Source organism: Danio rerio, chromosome 7, assembly GCF_052040795.2.
Source record: "Danio rerio strain M-AB ecotype USA chromosome 7, GRCz13ab, whole genome shotgun sequence".
Taxonomy (NCBI): domain Eukaryota; kingdom Metazoa; phylum Chordata; class Actinopteri; order Cypriniformes; family Danionidae; genus Danio; species Danio rerio.
Window position 1 is genome coordinate 6,231,486 of NC_141027.1, and position 11,015 is coordinate 6,242,500.

Here is an 11,015-nt window from a genome sequence, read left to right on the forward strand (position 1 = left end):
AAAAGGCTTTATTAGATTTTCTATCCAACTAACATTACATGCTTTTTGATCATTTTGGTTCTTTGTGATGTGATAAACAGCGTTTGTAATGACACTAGGAGCCACTAGAGTGCGATAACCGGATATATTCCAGCTCACCAGAGTGCAAGAGACTTGTGTTTGGAAGAAGGACAGCATGGTGAACTAAAGCTACCAATTCACTCTGGTTCTGGTATTTTTAGAACAATATTGCTGCTGCTGCTCAAATGTGAGTATTGACTGAGCGTTTATTAATGTATTTTCAATATTTAGTAGTGACTTGGCCTGTTTATTTCTTGTAGACAGGACCTGACTGAATTGAACTGAATGTTTCTGTCAGTGGTGATTGTGTGATTCATACTTTCAGTGACTACTCTGTGATCTGTGATGGACTTTCATGGAACAGATGATTATCAGTAGTGGTTTTCAGAAGAAGAATTGGATAAATATGGTCAGTGCCTCTTTTACTTTGTCTCTCTATTTTATTTCCCAAGGAGATTATACTCTGATATTTAGATTATTTAGACTCTAACAGTCTAAATTATATAAATTCACCTCACCATTGATATCATTTAAAGTTTAATAGACTGTTTGTTCAAAGACTGCTTAATAGTATATTGATTGTCTTTATTTTTGTGGTATGAACTTGCATGTGGGGAAATTTAAAAGATAAGATAAAATAATCAGTCTAATCAAGTTTAATTTCAGTATCATTGAAATTCTATGAACTCCATCTTACTAACATCAGCCAGGATGCTTCAACATAAGAGTTGGTTTTAACTACCGCGGTTCTAACTGTAGTTCTGCCGATTGACTAAAAAACGTTATCAGTATGATGGTGAAAAACTACATTTCTAGTCAAACCATTCATCTTTTAAAATTATGGCAGATTTAAAAGCTAAAAATGTAGGAGAGCATTGCTTTTATGTGATTGTATTGCAATATGGAGCAATTGCATTCTAAGTTAAATAAAAAATTATTCACAAAATACTTGAAAATTTAATTATTAATAAATGCCAATATTTTGCTATGGTTCCAACTGAATTAGTAACAAAATAACTGTAGAAATTAAACGTGAAATGATGAAAACTTTAATTGTACCCAGCTTAAATGTCATTAAAGTTAAACCTAAAAGAGAGTGAGAAAAAACCAAGAGTATCAAAGACAAATAACAGAGTACCTGTGGCTGCTGCTAAACATTTTATGAATACAATGGTTTTCTTTCATTTATCGTATTGTGCTACAATTTGTGTCACACGAGCATTACAACTTTAAAACCATTGTATATTATTCTTAAGCTATTTAATTATCTAAAAAGCCAAGGAGCTGTCATTATTGTAGCCGTATATACAAATTACTACTTACAAATTAATTACTAGCATTTGACAATTTCTTTTTTTATGCTGATGTATTTAATGTATAAAATATTTAATGATCTAGCACCACCACCTCTCAAACAATGTTGTACATTGTCTCTGTATAAACAAAAATAAGTAGGCCCCAAATACAGCCTAGTAGCAGTACAGCCGATAGACTGCAGAGCAGGAATAGAGAAAGAGCATAGTTTTCAACCTATTTTGTGACTTTCTTGACCAGATACAGAGATATAGAAACTGACCTATGTGTGACCCCATCGTAAAAACCCAAGGTCCTGATCATATCAGAATCTGTATAGGCCTTTTTAAAAATACATGTTTTGTATTAAAAACAAATGCATATAGTTTACATTCTTCATCACGTTTTACTTAAGTTCAAGCCATATTAAGCGTGTTTAAACAAAAACCCTGGAGGTTGTTATACTAGGCATACACTGAAAATGGAGACACACATTGGATTCGGTAGTGACAGTCGGCAATATTCCTGCTGCTTACTGTTTTTATTATTAATCAAACAACAAATGGAGAAAATCCCTCACTGCTCCTGACGGAAGGACTTTTGTAGCTGAAGTGTTTTTGTTGCAGTAAAGATGCTTAAAGTACAGTTTAAACAAAACAGATTTAATAACTCATTTCTAATAACTCATTTATTTTATCTTTGCTATGATGACAGCTCATAATATTTTATTAGATATTTTTCAAGATTATAGTACTGTAATATACCAAGTCATTGCATAACAGGAGTTTCTTCTGCAGATAATCAAAAATATATATTGTTTAAAGGGGCTAATAAAATTGAGCTATTAAAATAGGTTTCACAATATTAAACCAGCTTTTATTTTAGCCGAAATAAAACAAATAAGCCTTTATCCAGATGAAAAATATAGGAAATACAGTAAAAAATTCCTGCTAAACATCATTTATGAAATATTTATATACAAAAAAAATTCACAGAAGGCCAAATAATTTTGACTTACACTGATAATCGTTTTGAATAATCATGATTACAATTATGACCAAAATAATCGTGATTTTATTTTTCACATAATCGAGCAGCCCTAACAGGCACGCTACTAGGAAATTAAGGGTGCTTTCACACATGTGAATCGATTCAGTTGTTCTGAAACAGGGATTACAAATGTTACATTGTTGCTCTTTGCTCTTGGAGCGGTTCGCTTTCACACTGCAAAGTTTCTAAACGGACCAAAAGAGCTAAAACAAGTCACGTGCGAGTAAACTCTCCTTACATTAGTCAGAGTGTCAGGCTTTATTTTGCAGCGTCCCGCTAAGCTGTCAGGAGAGGTCGTGGTTTGGTGGTGATTGACAGGGTGCGCGCGTGCGCGACGTATCTGAGGAGAGACGCGGTGGGGAGGGGTGAAGGCTGATTTATACTTCTGCGTCAAACACTGGCGTATGCTACGGCGCTGACGCATAGCCCTTCGCCGTCGCCGTCACTCACGTGCACCTCTCAAAAAAATGTAACTACACGACGCAACGACGCGTAGCGTAAGCTCTGTGATTGGTCGGCTTGGTAGTGCTGACGAGTCTGGGCGGGACCGAGAGCCGCGCGAATGGCGCGAGCAATTGTTTACAAGTGTGGAGTCCCGTGAAGGAGCTCCGGATGGAAAGTTTCGTTTTGTGTTTAGCTCATAGTTAAAGTTGTTGCACGTCCGCCGGTTCCTGCCTCAAAATGAGCGAGTTTGAGCCACTTGTACATCCCGGAAGTGTTAAGGAAAAGCAAAAAAGCAGCGAAGAAACTCGACACAGAGGAACATTTACACCTCACTGCCAACTAGCGTTTCGGAAGTGTTAATGCAGACCGACAGAGACAGCGCGCAGAAGTATAAATGCACAGCCACGCGCGTTGCCTGCGCGGTGGGTTACGCCGGTCACCTGACGCAGAAGTATAAATCAGGCTTGAGAAGGGTGCGCGACGATGCCTATTTGAGGACCAGGAGTGAGACGCAAGATTACCTGGAGATCATCACTCGTTTGCGGGCATCCGGAGACTGGCGAAACTTCCCGCCCTACTCATGATTCTCTATTCATATAGCCGTAAGCCTATTACATATCCATAAAACACTGTGATATAACTGCGCTCGGATCGGATCGCTTTCTCACTGCAAACGATCCGCTCCAGGGTTTGATTTAATCGAGCCGAGACGACCTCAAGCGATCTCGGAGCGATTACTTTGGTGCGGAACAGAGTTGCCCTGTTCACATATGCCAAACGAACCGCGCTAACTGGGTAAACGAGATACGTTCCGAAACAAAAGTGTAGGTGTGAAAGCACCCTAAGTATACAGCTAGAGACTTATGATCTAAACCAGGGGTCACCAACATGGTGCCGGCAGGCCTCTAAAATAGAAAAATTCTTTTTAAATCACACTTAAATTGGTGTAAAACTAAAATATAAATAAAATATATAATATCTATAAATATATAATATCTATAAATAAAATATATATATATATATAATACTGTCTATAAAATATACAGTTTTCATACAGTTGAATATCATTATTAACAATAACAAAAGTAAATTGAGCATATTTGTTATTTGAGAAATGTGTCAAACGGGTAGCCCTTCACATTAATCGGTAGCCAAGTAGCTGTTTTAAAAGGGTTGGTAACCCGTGAACCTAATTATATGACAGTTAACAGTATATACAGAACGTGTCCTCGTTTAGTTTTATATTAATGAGACCGGTTCAGTTAATAATGCATGGTTGTAATACATAGATACGCCAGAAACGCAATATCAAGTCAAAAAGCTCGTTTAAGGCAGCATTGGTGGCTCTTAAAAGAGCCTTTGGTTTATGGACCGATCGCAGATGTTTAACCGCCGAACCCGTACAGAGTGCGTCCCTGCCGTTTCAGCGCGTACACCACATCCATGGCGGTCACGGTCTTCCTCTTGGCGTGTTCGGTGTAGGTAACTGCATCACGGATGACGTTTTCCAGGAACACCTTGAGCACACCGCGAGTCTCCTCGTAGATCAGGCCAGAGATACGCTTGACTCCGCCACGGCGAGCGAGACGACGAATAGCGGGTTTGGTGATTCCCTGGATGTTATCACGCAAAACCTTACGATGACGCTTGGCGCCTCCTTTTCCAAGTCCTTTCCCGCCTTTGCCTCTTCCAGACATGATTCTTAACTGGTTAAGTTCAGAATGTATGATAAAGAGTAACACCAGAGAACCTTTACAGTCGCTTAGACGACCTAGTTGAAACACGTAAGGCGGAGCTACAACGTCTTAATAGGCGTGTCAATCTCCAGCCTTGTGGCTCGGATAGTAGTTCGCTTTTTGAATAATGCATTTAAAGAGAGACAGTTCACCCAATAATTTTAAAAATAAATAAATCTATATATATATTTATATTTCACTACAGAGTTACTGGCAATGGAGCCCTTTCCAAAAAGCTGCTGTAACGAAATAAGTATTTTAAAAAGTTTAAAAACTGTCTTTGAAAACTATAAAACAAACTAAATCTGTGCACAACAGTGTCCAGTCAGTGTCCTCACCAAACACGGACTATAGAGAACTGTTTAATATTATTGTGAGGATGGAAATTAATCCACATTAGTAAACCGTTATAAACAGATTTAAGTTCTGAGATGGACTGTTGGCCCGATTTGGTGGCCTTACACCGAGATGGTGTTTGAATTGTAATTTAAAACACCAGTTTTATTTAAACAGAATAAAGTGATGCTTAATAGTTCAGTAAATAAAACCATAATTTAAAGAGACACATGGGTTACTCTGAAACATTTTTCAGACAAGACTTTGCGGATACCCTGTAATGTTAACAAAGACTAATCATTAAATTTATTAGCGATGGTGGATGGTGTGAAGTCAAATGATTTGATTGGCTATTGTCGGCTTTTGCTTTACGACAGTTGACCAATGACTGTGCACCTTTGTTTTTGAACCAGTCCTTTTGAGGACAAGATCCAGCTAAAACGTGCATTATTTTCACCTCCAACGTCCTAAATATTGGCTCTGTTCTATATTGTCAATTTTCCATTAATCGTTAAGTATATATAGCGTTGGGCTTTAATTCAGATTATTTACAACCTGTCAGAATTAAACATCTCATTTAGCTTTGAGATCTCTTAAGCCCATTCAGGCTGTAATAGTTTGATCAACTTTTTTGGCTGTTAATGTGCAATAAAATCGAGAAGCTGAGATATTGAAAGCTTTCAAACTCTTATAATAAAAAGGTGAATTGGTTAATAGGTGTGGTATGAAAATGAATTCATTAAAGGTAAATCAATCTTTTAAGGATGAAATGGGTGGCTCTTAAAAGAGCCTTTGGTTTTGAAGCGATCTTTTCTCAGTTTACTTCTTGGCGGCCTTCTCGGTCTTCTTGGGCAGCAACACGGCCTGAATGTTTGGCAGCACACCGCCTTGAGCGATGGTTACTCCGCCCAGAAGCTTGTTCAACTCCTCGTCATTGCGCACCGCCAGCTGCAGATGTCGGGGGATGATACGGGTCTTCTTGTTGTCCCGGGCGGCGTTTCCAGCCAACTCCAGAATCTCAGCGGTCAGATACTCGAGCACAGCAGCCAGATACACTGGAGCTCCAGCACCGACGCGCTGAGCATAGTTCCCCTTGCGGAGGAGTCTGTGTACACGACCGACGGGGAACTGAAGCCCTGCTCTGGAGGAGCGAGTCTTTGCCTTAGCGCGGGCTTTTCCTCCGGTTTTGCCTCTTCCGCTCATGTTGAGTAGATGATTCTCGAAGATAATCGAATGCAATAGTGAAGGCGACGATCAGGTTTTAAAGCTAATGTGCCTCTCGCCTATTGGTCAGATTCTGGCTCAATTGAAAACCAATCACTGCACTTCCCTCCAACTCACAAGACCCGCCCCATTTGCGAGTTTCTGGCAATGCTTTGTTATAACCTACGTTTAAACGTAATCGTTTATATTCTGTATGAAAGTATGCAACATTTTTATAGAATCAATAATACAGTAAGTGTAGATTTGTTTTTATGGATCTATGGCCGTTTATGTATAGAAGGGGATGAAGAGATGAATATGTTGGCTAAAACAGCATTGAGGAAAGGAGGTAGAAATAGAAATCTTATTATCCAAAACACTAATAATTTCCAGTCAAAAGTATTATTAAAGCTGCAGTTATAAGCCTTTGGCAAGAGAACGGGAATAAAGAGTTAAAGGGAAGATATTTATTTAACAAAATCAAAAGTGGGGAAAGAAAGAAATATGTAAACAGGAAAGAGGACAATGTTGTAAGGCTTGAAGCTTACGCTGCTATTCTGAACCAATAATCAAACACAGAAAGCATACAGCTTGTTGGAAAACTAAGAGAATTGAAAATGAATGTCATCTCGGTCAAAGGTACATTTCAGAATGCACTGAAACAGTCAAAGGTGTAGGATTTTATTTTACATTTTTTTTAAGAATATAGATTTATTTAACAGGATATTGAAGAGCATGGACGAAAGTATAATGTATTTAGAAAACCTAATTTTAAAGGATAATTTTTTTAGCAGAAATATATTGGGTGGCTATAGAGGGTGGTGCAATGAGTAGCATTGTTGCTTCACAGTATGAAGGTCGCTGGTTCGAGCCTCGACTGGATCAGTCGGCATATTTGTGTGGAGTTTGCATGTTCTCCCTGTGTTCACGGTTTCCTCCGGTTACCCCCACAGTCCAAACACATGCCGTACAGGTGAATTGAACAAGCTAAATTGTCCGTAGTGTATGTGTGCGAATCTGAATGTTTCCCACTGATGTGTTGCAGCTGGAATGACATCTGCTGCTTAAAACAGTTTTCATAAGTTGGTGGTTCATTCCGCGGGGCGACCCCTGATTAATAAAGGCACTAAGCTGAAAGAAACTGAACTATGTTACACCCTAAGTACAAAACATCTACATTAAGCATTTATATTTATCACCTTGATTTGAAAGAATTATACGCAATTATACAGAATTTCTACCATTGTAGTAGTTGGTGTAGTACTTGCAATGTTGTCCGTCATTAAAGTACCATCACTCCTTACCACTTTTTTCCTCTATATATATATATATATATATATATATATATATATATATATATATATATATATATATATATATATATAAAAACTATAAAATTTCATGTACTTGCTTAATTTAGACAAAGCCCTCAATACGAAAACATGGGTGGCTCTTAAAAGAGCCTTTGGGTAATACAAGTTGTCTCCGCGCTTTACTTGGAGCTGGTGTACTTGGTGACGGCTTTTGTGCCCTCAGACACGGCGTGTTTGGCCAGTTCCCCGGGCAGCAGCAGACGCACGGCGGTCTGGATCTCTCTCGATGTAATGGTGGAGCGCTTGTTGTAATGAGCGAGACGAGATGCCTCACCGGCGATGCGCTCGAAGATGTCGTTGACGAACGAGTTCATGATGCCCATCGCTTTAGAGGAGATTCCGGTATCAGGATGGACCTGCTTCAGCACCTTGTATACGTAGATGGCGTAACTCTCCTTCCTAGTCCTCTTGCGCTTCTTTCCTCCTTTGCCGGCGGTTTTAGTCACCGCCTTTTTGGAGCCCTTCTTGGGTGCAGTCTTGGCTGGTTCAGGCATATTGCTTCTTGACCAAGATGATCATATAATACACTGCTACTGAAAAGCACTGGGTTTTATATATCACGTATGGTAATTTAAAATAAGAATACGCGGCCTGTGATTGGTTCACCGCCTTACCCATGGAATGACTTGATTGGTCAGGTCATACTACCCATCAGCTTTGAAAGATTGACTCCGCCTATGTTATAGTGTTTGACGTCTTTTTTTCACCACCCTATTGTAACTAACGGTTTCTTGGTTTAAATTTCCCGCTTTTATTTAGCGGATAACTATTTTCAACAAAAAATCTCATCCTAGTTCATGGTGCATATTTTAGGTTATAGAATAAGCGTTATCAAAATTATAAGACGAGATTAACCTGAACTAAGTTACATTGCAAATGAATGCGTTTTATTCTACGTGTGGATAGTTCAGCATTTGAGGAGCCATGTATCAAAAATGTAAATGTCTGTTCACCAGTACTGAAGCTGTAATCTTTTTAGTTGAAAGCAGAGTTTGTGTTCGAACTGTTCTCTCAAACACCAATCTTATTTTAGATACAAGTACAGTTTAACAGTTCAGCTTAAGGAAATCTCAAAAATTGCCTTTTACAGAGACAGATGGGTGGCTCTTAAAAGAGCCTTTGGGTTTTGTTGCGTCACAAGTGGGTTTAAGCGCGCTCTCCGCGGATTCGGCGGGCCAGCTGGATGTCTTTGGGCATGATGGTGACCCTCTTGGCGTGGATGGCACACAGGTTTGTGTCCTCAAACAGACCCACCAGATAAGCCTCGCTGGACTCCTGCAGGGCCATGACAGCGGAGCTCTGGAAACGCAGATCAGTCTTGAAGTCTTGAGCAATTTCTCTCACCAGACGCTGGAAGGGAAGTTTGCGGATCAGCAGCTCAGTTGACTTCTGATAACGGCGGATCTCTCTCAGAGCCACGGTTCCGGGCCTGTAGCGGTGAGGCTTTTTGACGCCACCGGTAGCTGGTGCGCTTTTACGAGCAGCTTTGGTTGCGAGCTGCTTCCTAGGGGCCTTACCTCCGGTGGATTTACGGGCGGTCTGCTTGGTTCTTGCCATTGCGAGATGATTTTTCACTTGACAGTAAAGTAAGTGACAGCCCTGCTGCCCGGTGTCGTTTATTTAAAAGCGTAGCTGCCACGATCTTATTGGATGGTGTGAAGTCAAATGATTTGATTGGTTATTGTCTGCTTTCGCTTTACGACAGTTGACCAATGACTGTGCGCCTTTGTTTTTGAATCAGTCCTTTTGAGAACAAGTACCAGCCAAAACGTACATTATTTTCACCTCCAACGTCTTAAATGTTTTCTTTATTATATTATGTAAATGTCCATTAATCCCCAAAGATATGGCGTTGGGCTTTAATTCAGATTATCTACAGCGCGACAGATTTAAATATAAAAACATCTCATTTAGTTTTGAGATCTCTTAAACCCATATAGGCTGTAATGCAGTTTTATCAACTTTTGTGTTTGTAGATGTGCAATAGAATCGAAGGACTGAGATATTGAAAGCTTTAAATAAACTTATAATACAAAAGTGTATTGTTTATTAAGTGTGGTATGAAACTTTAGTTGAGCTTTTATTTATACTAGTGAAATATTAGTTCAACCCAAGCAAGTAAATTATTCTTTTAAGGAGGAAATGGGTGGCTCTTAAAAGAGCCTTTGGTTTTTAAAAGGTCTTTAAAAACTTGGTTTATTTCTTGGCGGCTTTCTCGGTCTTCTTGGGCAGCAACACGGCCTGGATGTTGGGCAGCACACCGCCTTGAGCGATGGTCACTCCGCCCAGAAGCTTATTCAACTCCTCGTCATTGCGCACTGCCAACTGAAGGTGTCGGGGGATGATGCGGGTCTTCTTGTTGTCCCGAGCGGCGTTTCCAGCCAACTCCAGAATCTCAGCGGTCAAATATTCTAACACAGCGGCCAGATATACTGGAGCTCCAGCACCAACACGCTGTGCGTAGTTGCCTTTGCGAAGAAGTCTGTGAACACGACCGACTGGGAACTGCAGACCCGCCCTCGAAGAACGAGATTTTGCCTTAGCGCGGGCTTTTCCTCCGGTTTTGCCTCTTCCGCTCATTTTCGTCTCGATTAGATTTTTCCTGCTACCTAAAGTAACAATAACGAAACTTTTCGTAATGCGCTTTTAAGAAGGAGGCGTGCGATTGTCCTATTGGCTGTAAACTGAACATGATAGAAACCAATCAGCGAGCGTTTCTTCGACCTGCAAACCACACCCTCTTTCCGCTAATGAGAGCCCTTAAAGGGACAGTTCTTTCAAAAATTGCAATTCATCATTTAATTCACGTGTTTCATATTCTTTTTTTCTGTTGAACAAGCGCAAAACATTATTTTTAAAACATGCAGATGTAACAATTGGATTACAAAGTATTTGTTATTTTTCCTATTATGGTAATCATAAGTCACAATGTTTCTTACATCCTCAGAATATATTTTGTTGTCAACGGAATAAAGAAACTCATAAACTCGATGTTGAGTCAATGATTAAAACATTTCCATTATGGGGTAACTGTCCCTTTAAGTACGTAATAAAGTACTTGCACTATAAATGTTTTCTTGAGCATACACACATAATGATGAAATTATTTTTTTTTTTACCAAAAGTTGATGTAACGGAGTCAAAAATAAATAATGACCGTTTAACAAATTATTATTGAGCAATACCGTTCCAGTCTACACTTTATTGTTTATATCACTTAAATATCAGCACATACTTGACTTAATGTTAATGTCTTAGTGTATTTGCTTAAAGGGATAGTTCACCCCCCAAAAATAAAAATGTACTCACTGTTTTCAAACTTTAACTTTTAAGACTTTTTTCTTCTGCTGAACAGAAATATTCAGAATACTACAAAAATAAACACTTGCCATTGATTTCTATAAGAGGAAAACAAACGGGGAGTCGATGGTAAGCTTTAGCGTTATTCATTATTCCAGCATTATTCAAATTATTTTTTACTCAACAGTAAAATCTCAAACAGGCTTGAGTGTTTGTGAAT

At 39.2% G+C, this 11,015-nt stretch overlaps 4 protein-coding genes across 4 annotated transcripts in view; all 4 read right to left on the reverse strand.

Moving 5' to 3' along the window:
* Window positions 1-3,986: 3,986 nt before the first annotated feature.
* Window positions 3,987-4,574, reverse strand: LOC570405 (histone H4). Its single transcript, XM_087260578.1, has one exon. It carries the CDS (start codon window positions 4,542-4,544, stop codon window positions 4,233-4,235), a length of 312 nt encoding a protein of 103 aa, XP_087116704.1. The 5' UTR covers window positions 4,545-4,574; the 3' UTR covers window positions 3,987-4,232.
* Window positions 4,575-5,690: 1,116 nt separating this feature from the next.
* hist1h2a6 (histone cluster 1 H2A family member 6) lies at window positions 5,691-6,154 on the reverse strand. Its single transcript, NM_001245963.2, is given in 1 exon segment — window positions 5,691-6,154. A coding segment is annotated over 1 exon segment (384 nt). The 5' UTR covers window positions 6,123-6,154; the 3' UTR covers window positions 5,691-5,738.
* Window positions 6,155-9,531: 3,377 nt separating this feature from the next.
* Window positions 9,532-10,117, reverse strand: si:ch1073-153i20.5. Its single transcript, NM_001423820.1, is given in 1 exon segment — window positions 9,532-10,117. A coding segment is annotated over 1 exon segment (384 nt). The 5' UTR covers window positions 10,076-10,117; the 3' UTR covers window positions 9,532-9,691.
* A 565-nt stretch (window positions 10,118-10,682) lies between these two features.
* The window catches only part of histh1l2 (histone H1 like 2), a 1,124-nt gene continuing 791 nt past the window's right edge, over window positions 10,683-11,015 (reverse strand). The window contains 1 exon segment of the mRNA NM_001442817.1: window positions 10,683-11,015. This exon segment is cut by the window's right edge and continues 791 nt beyond it. The gene's annotated coding sequence lies outside the window, so the exon portion shown is untranslated.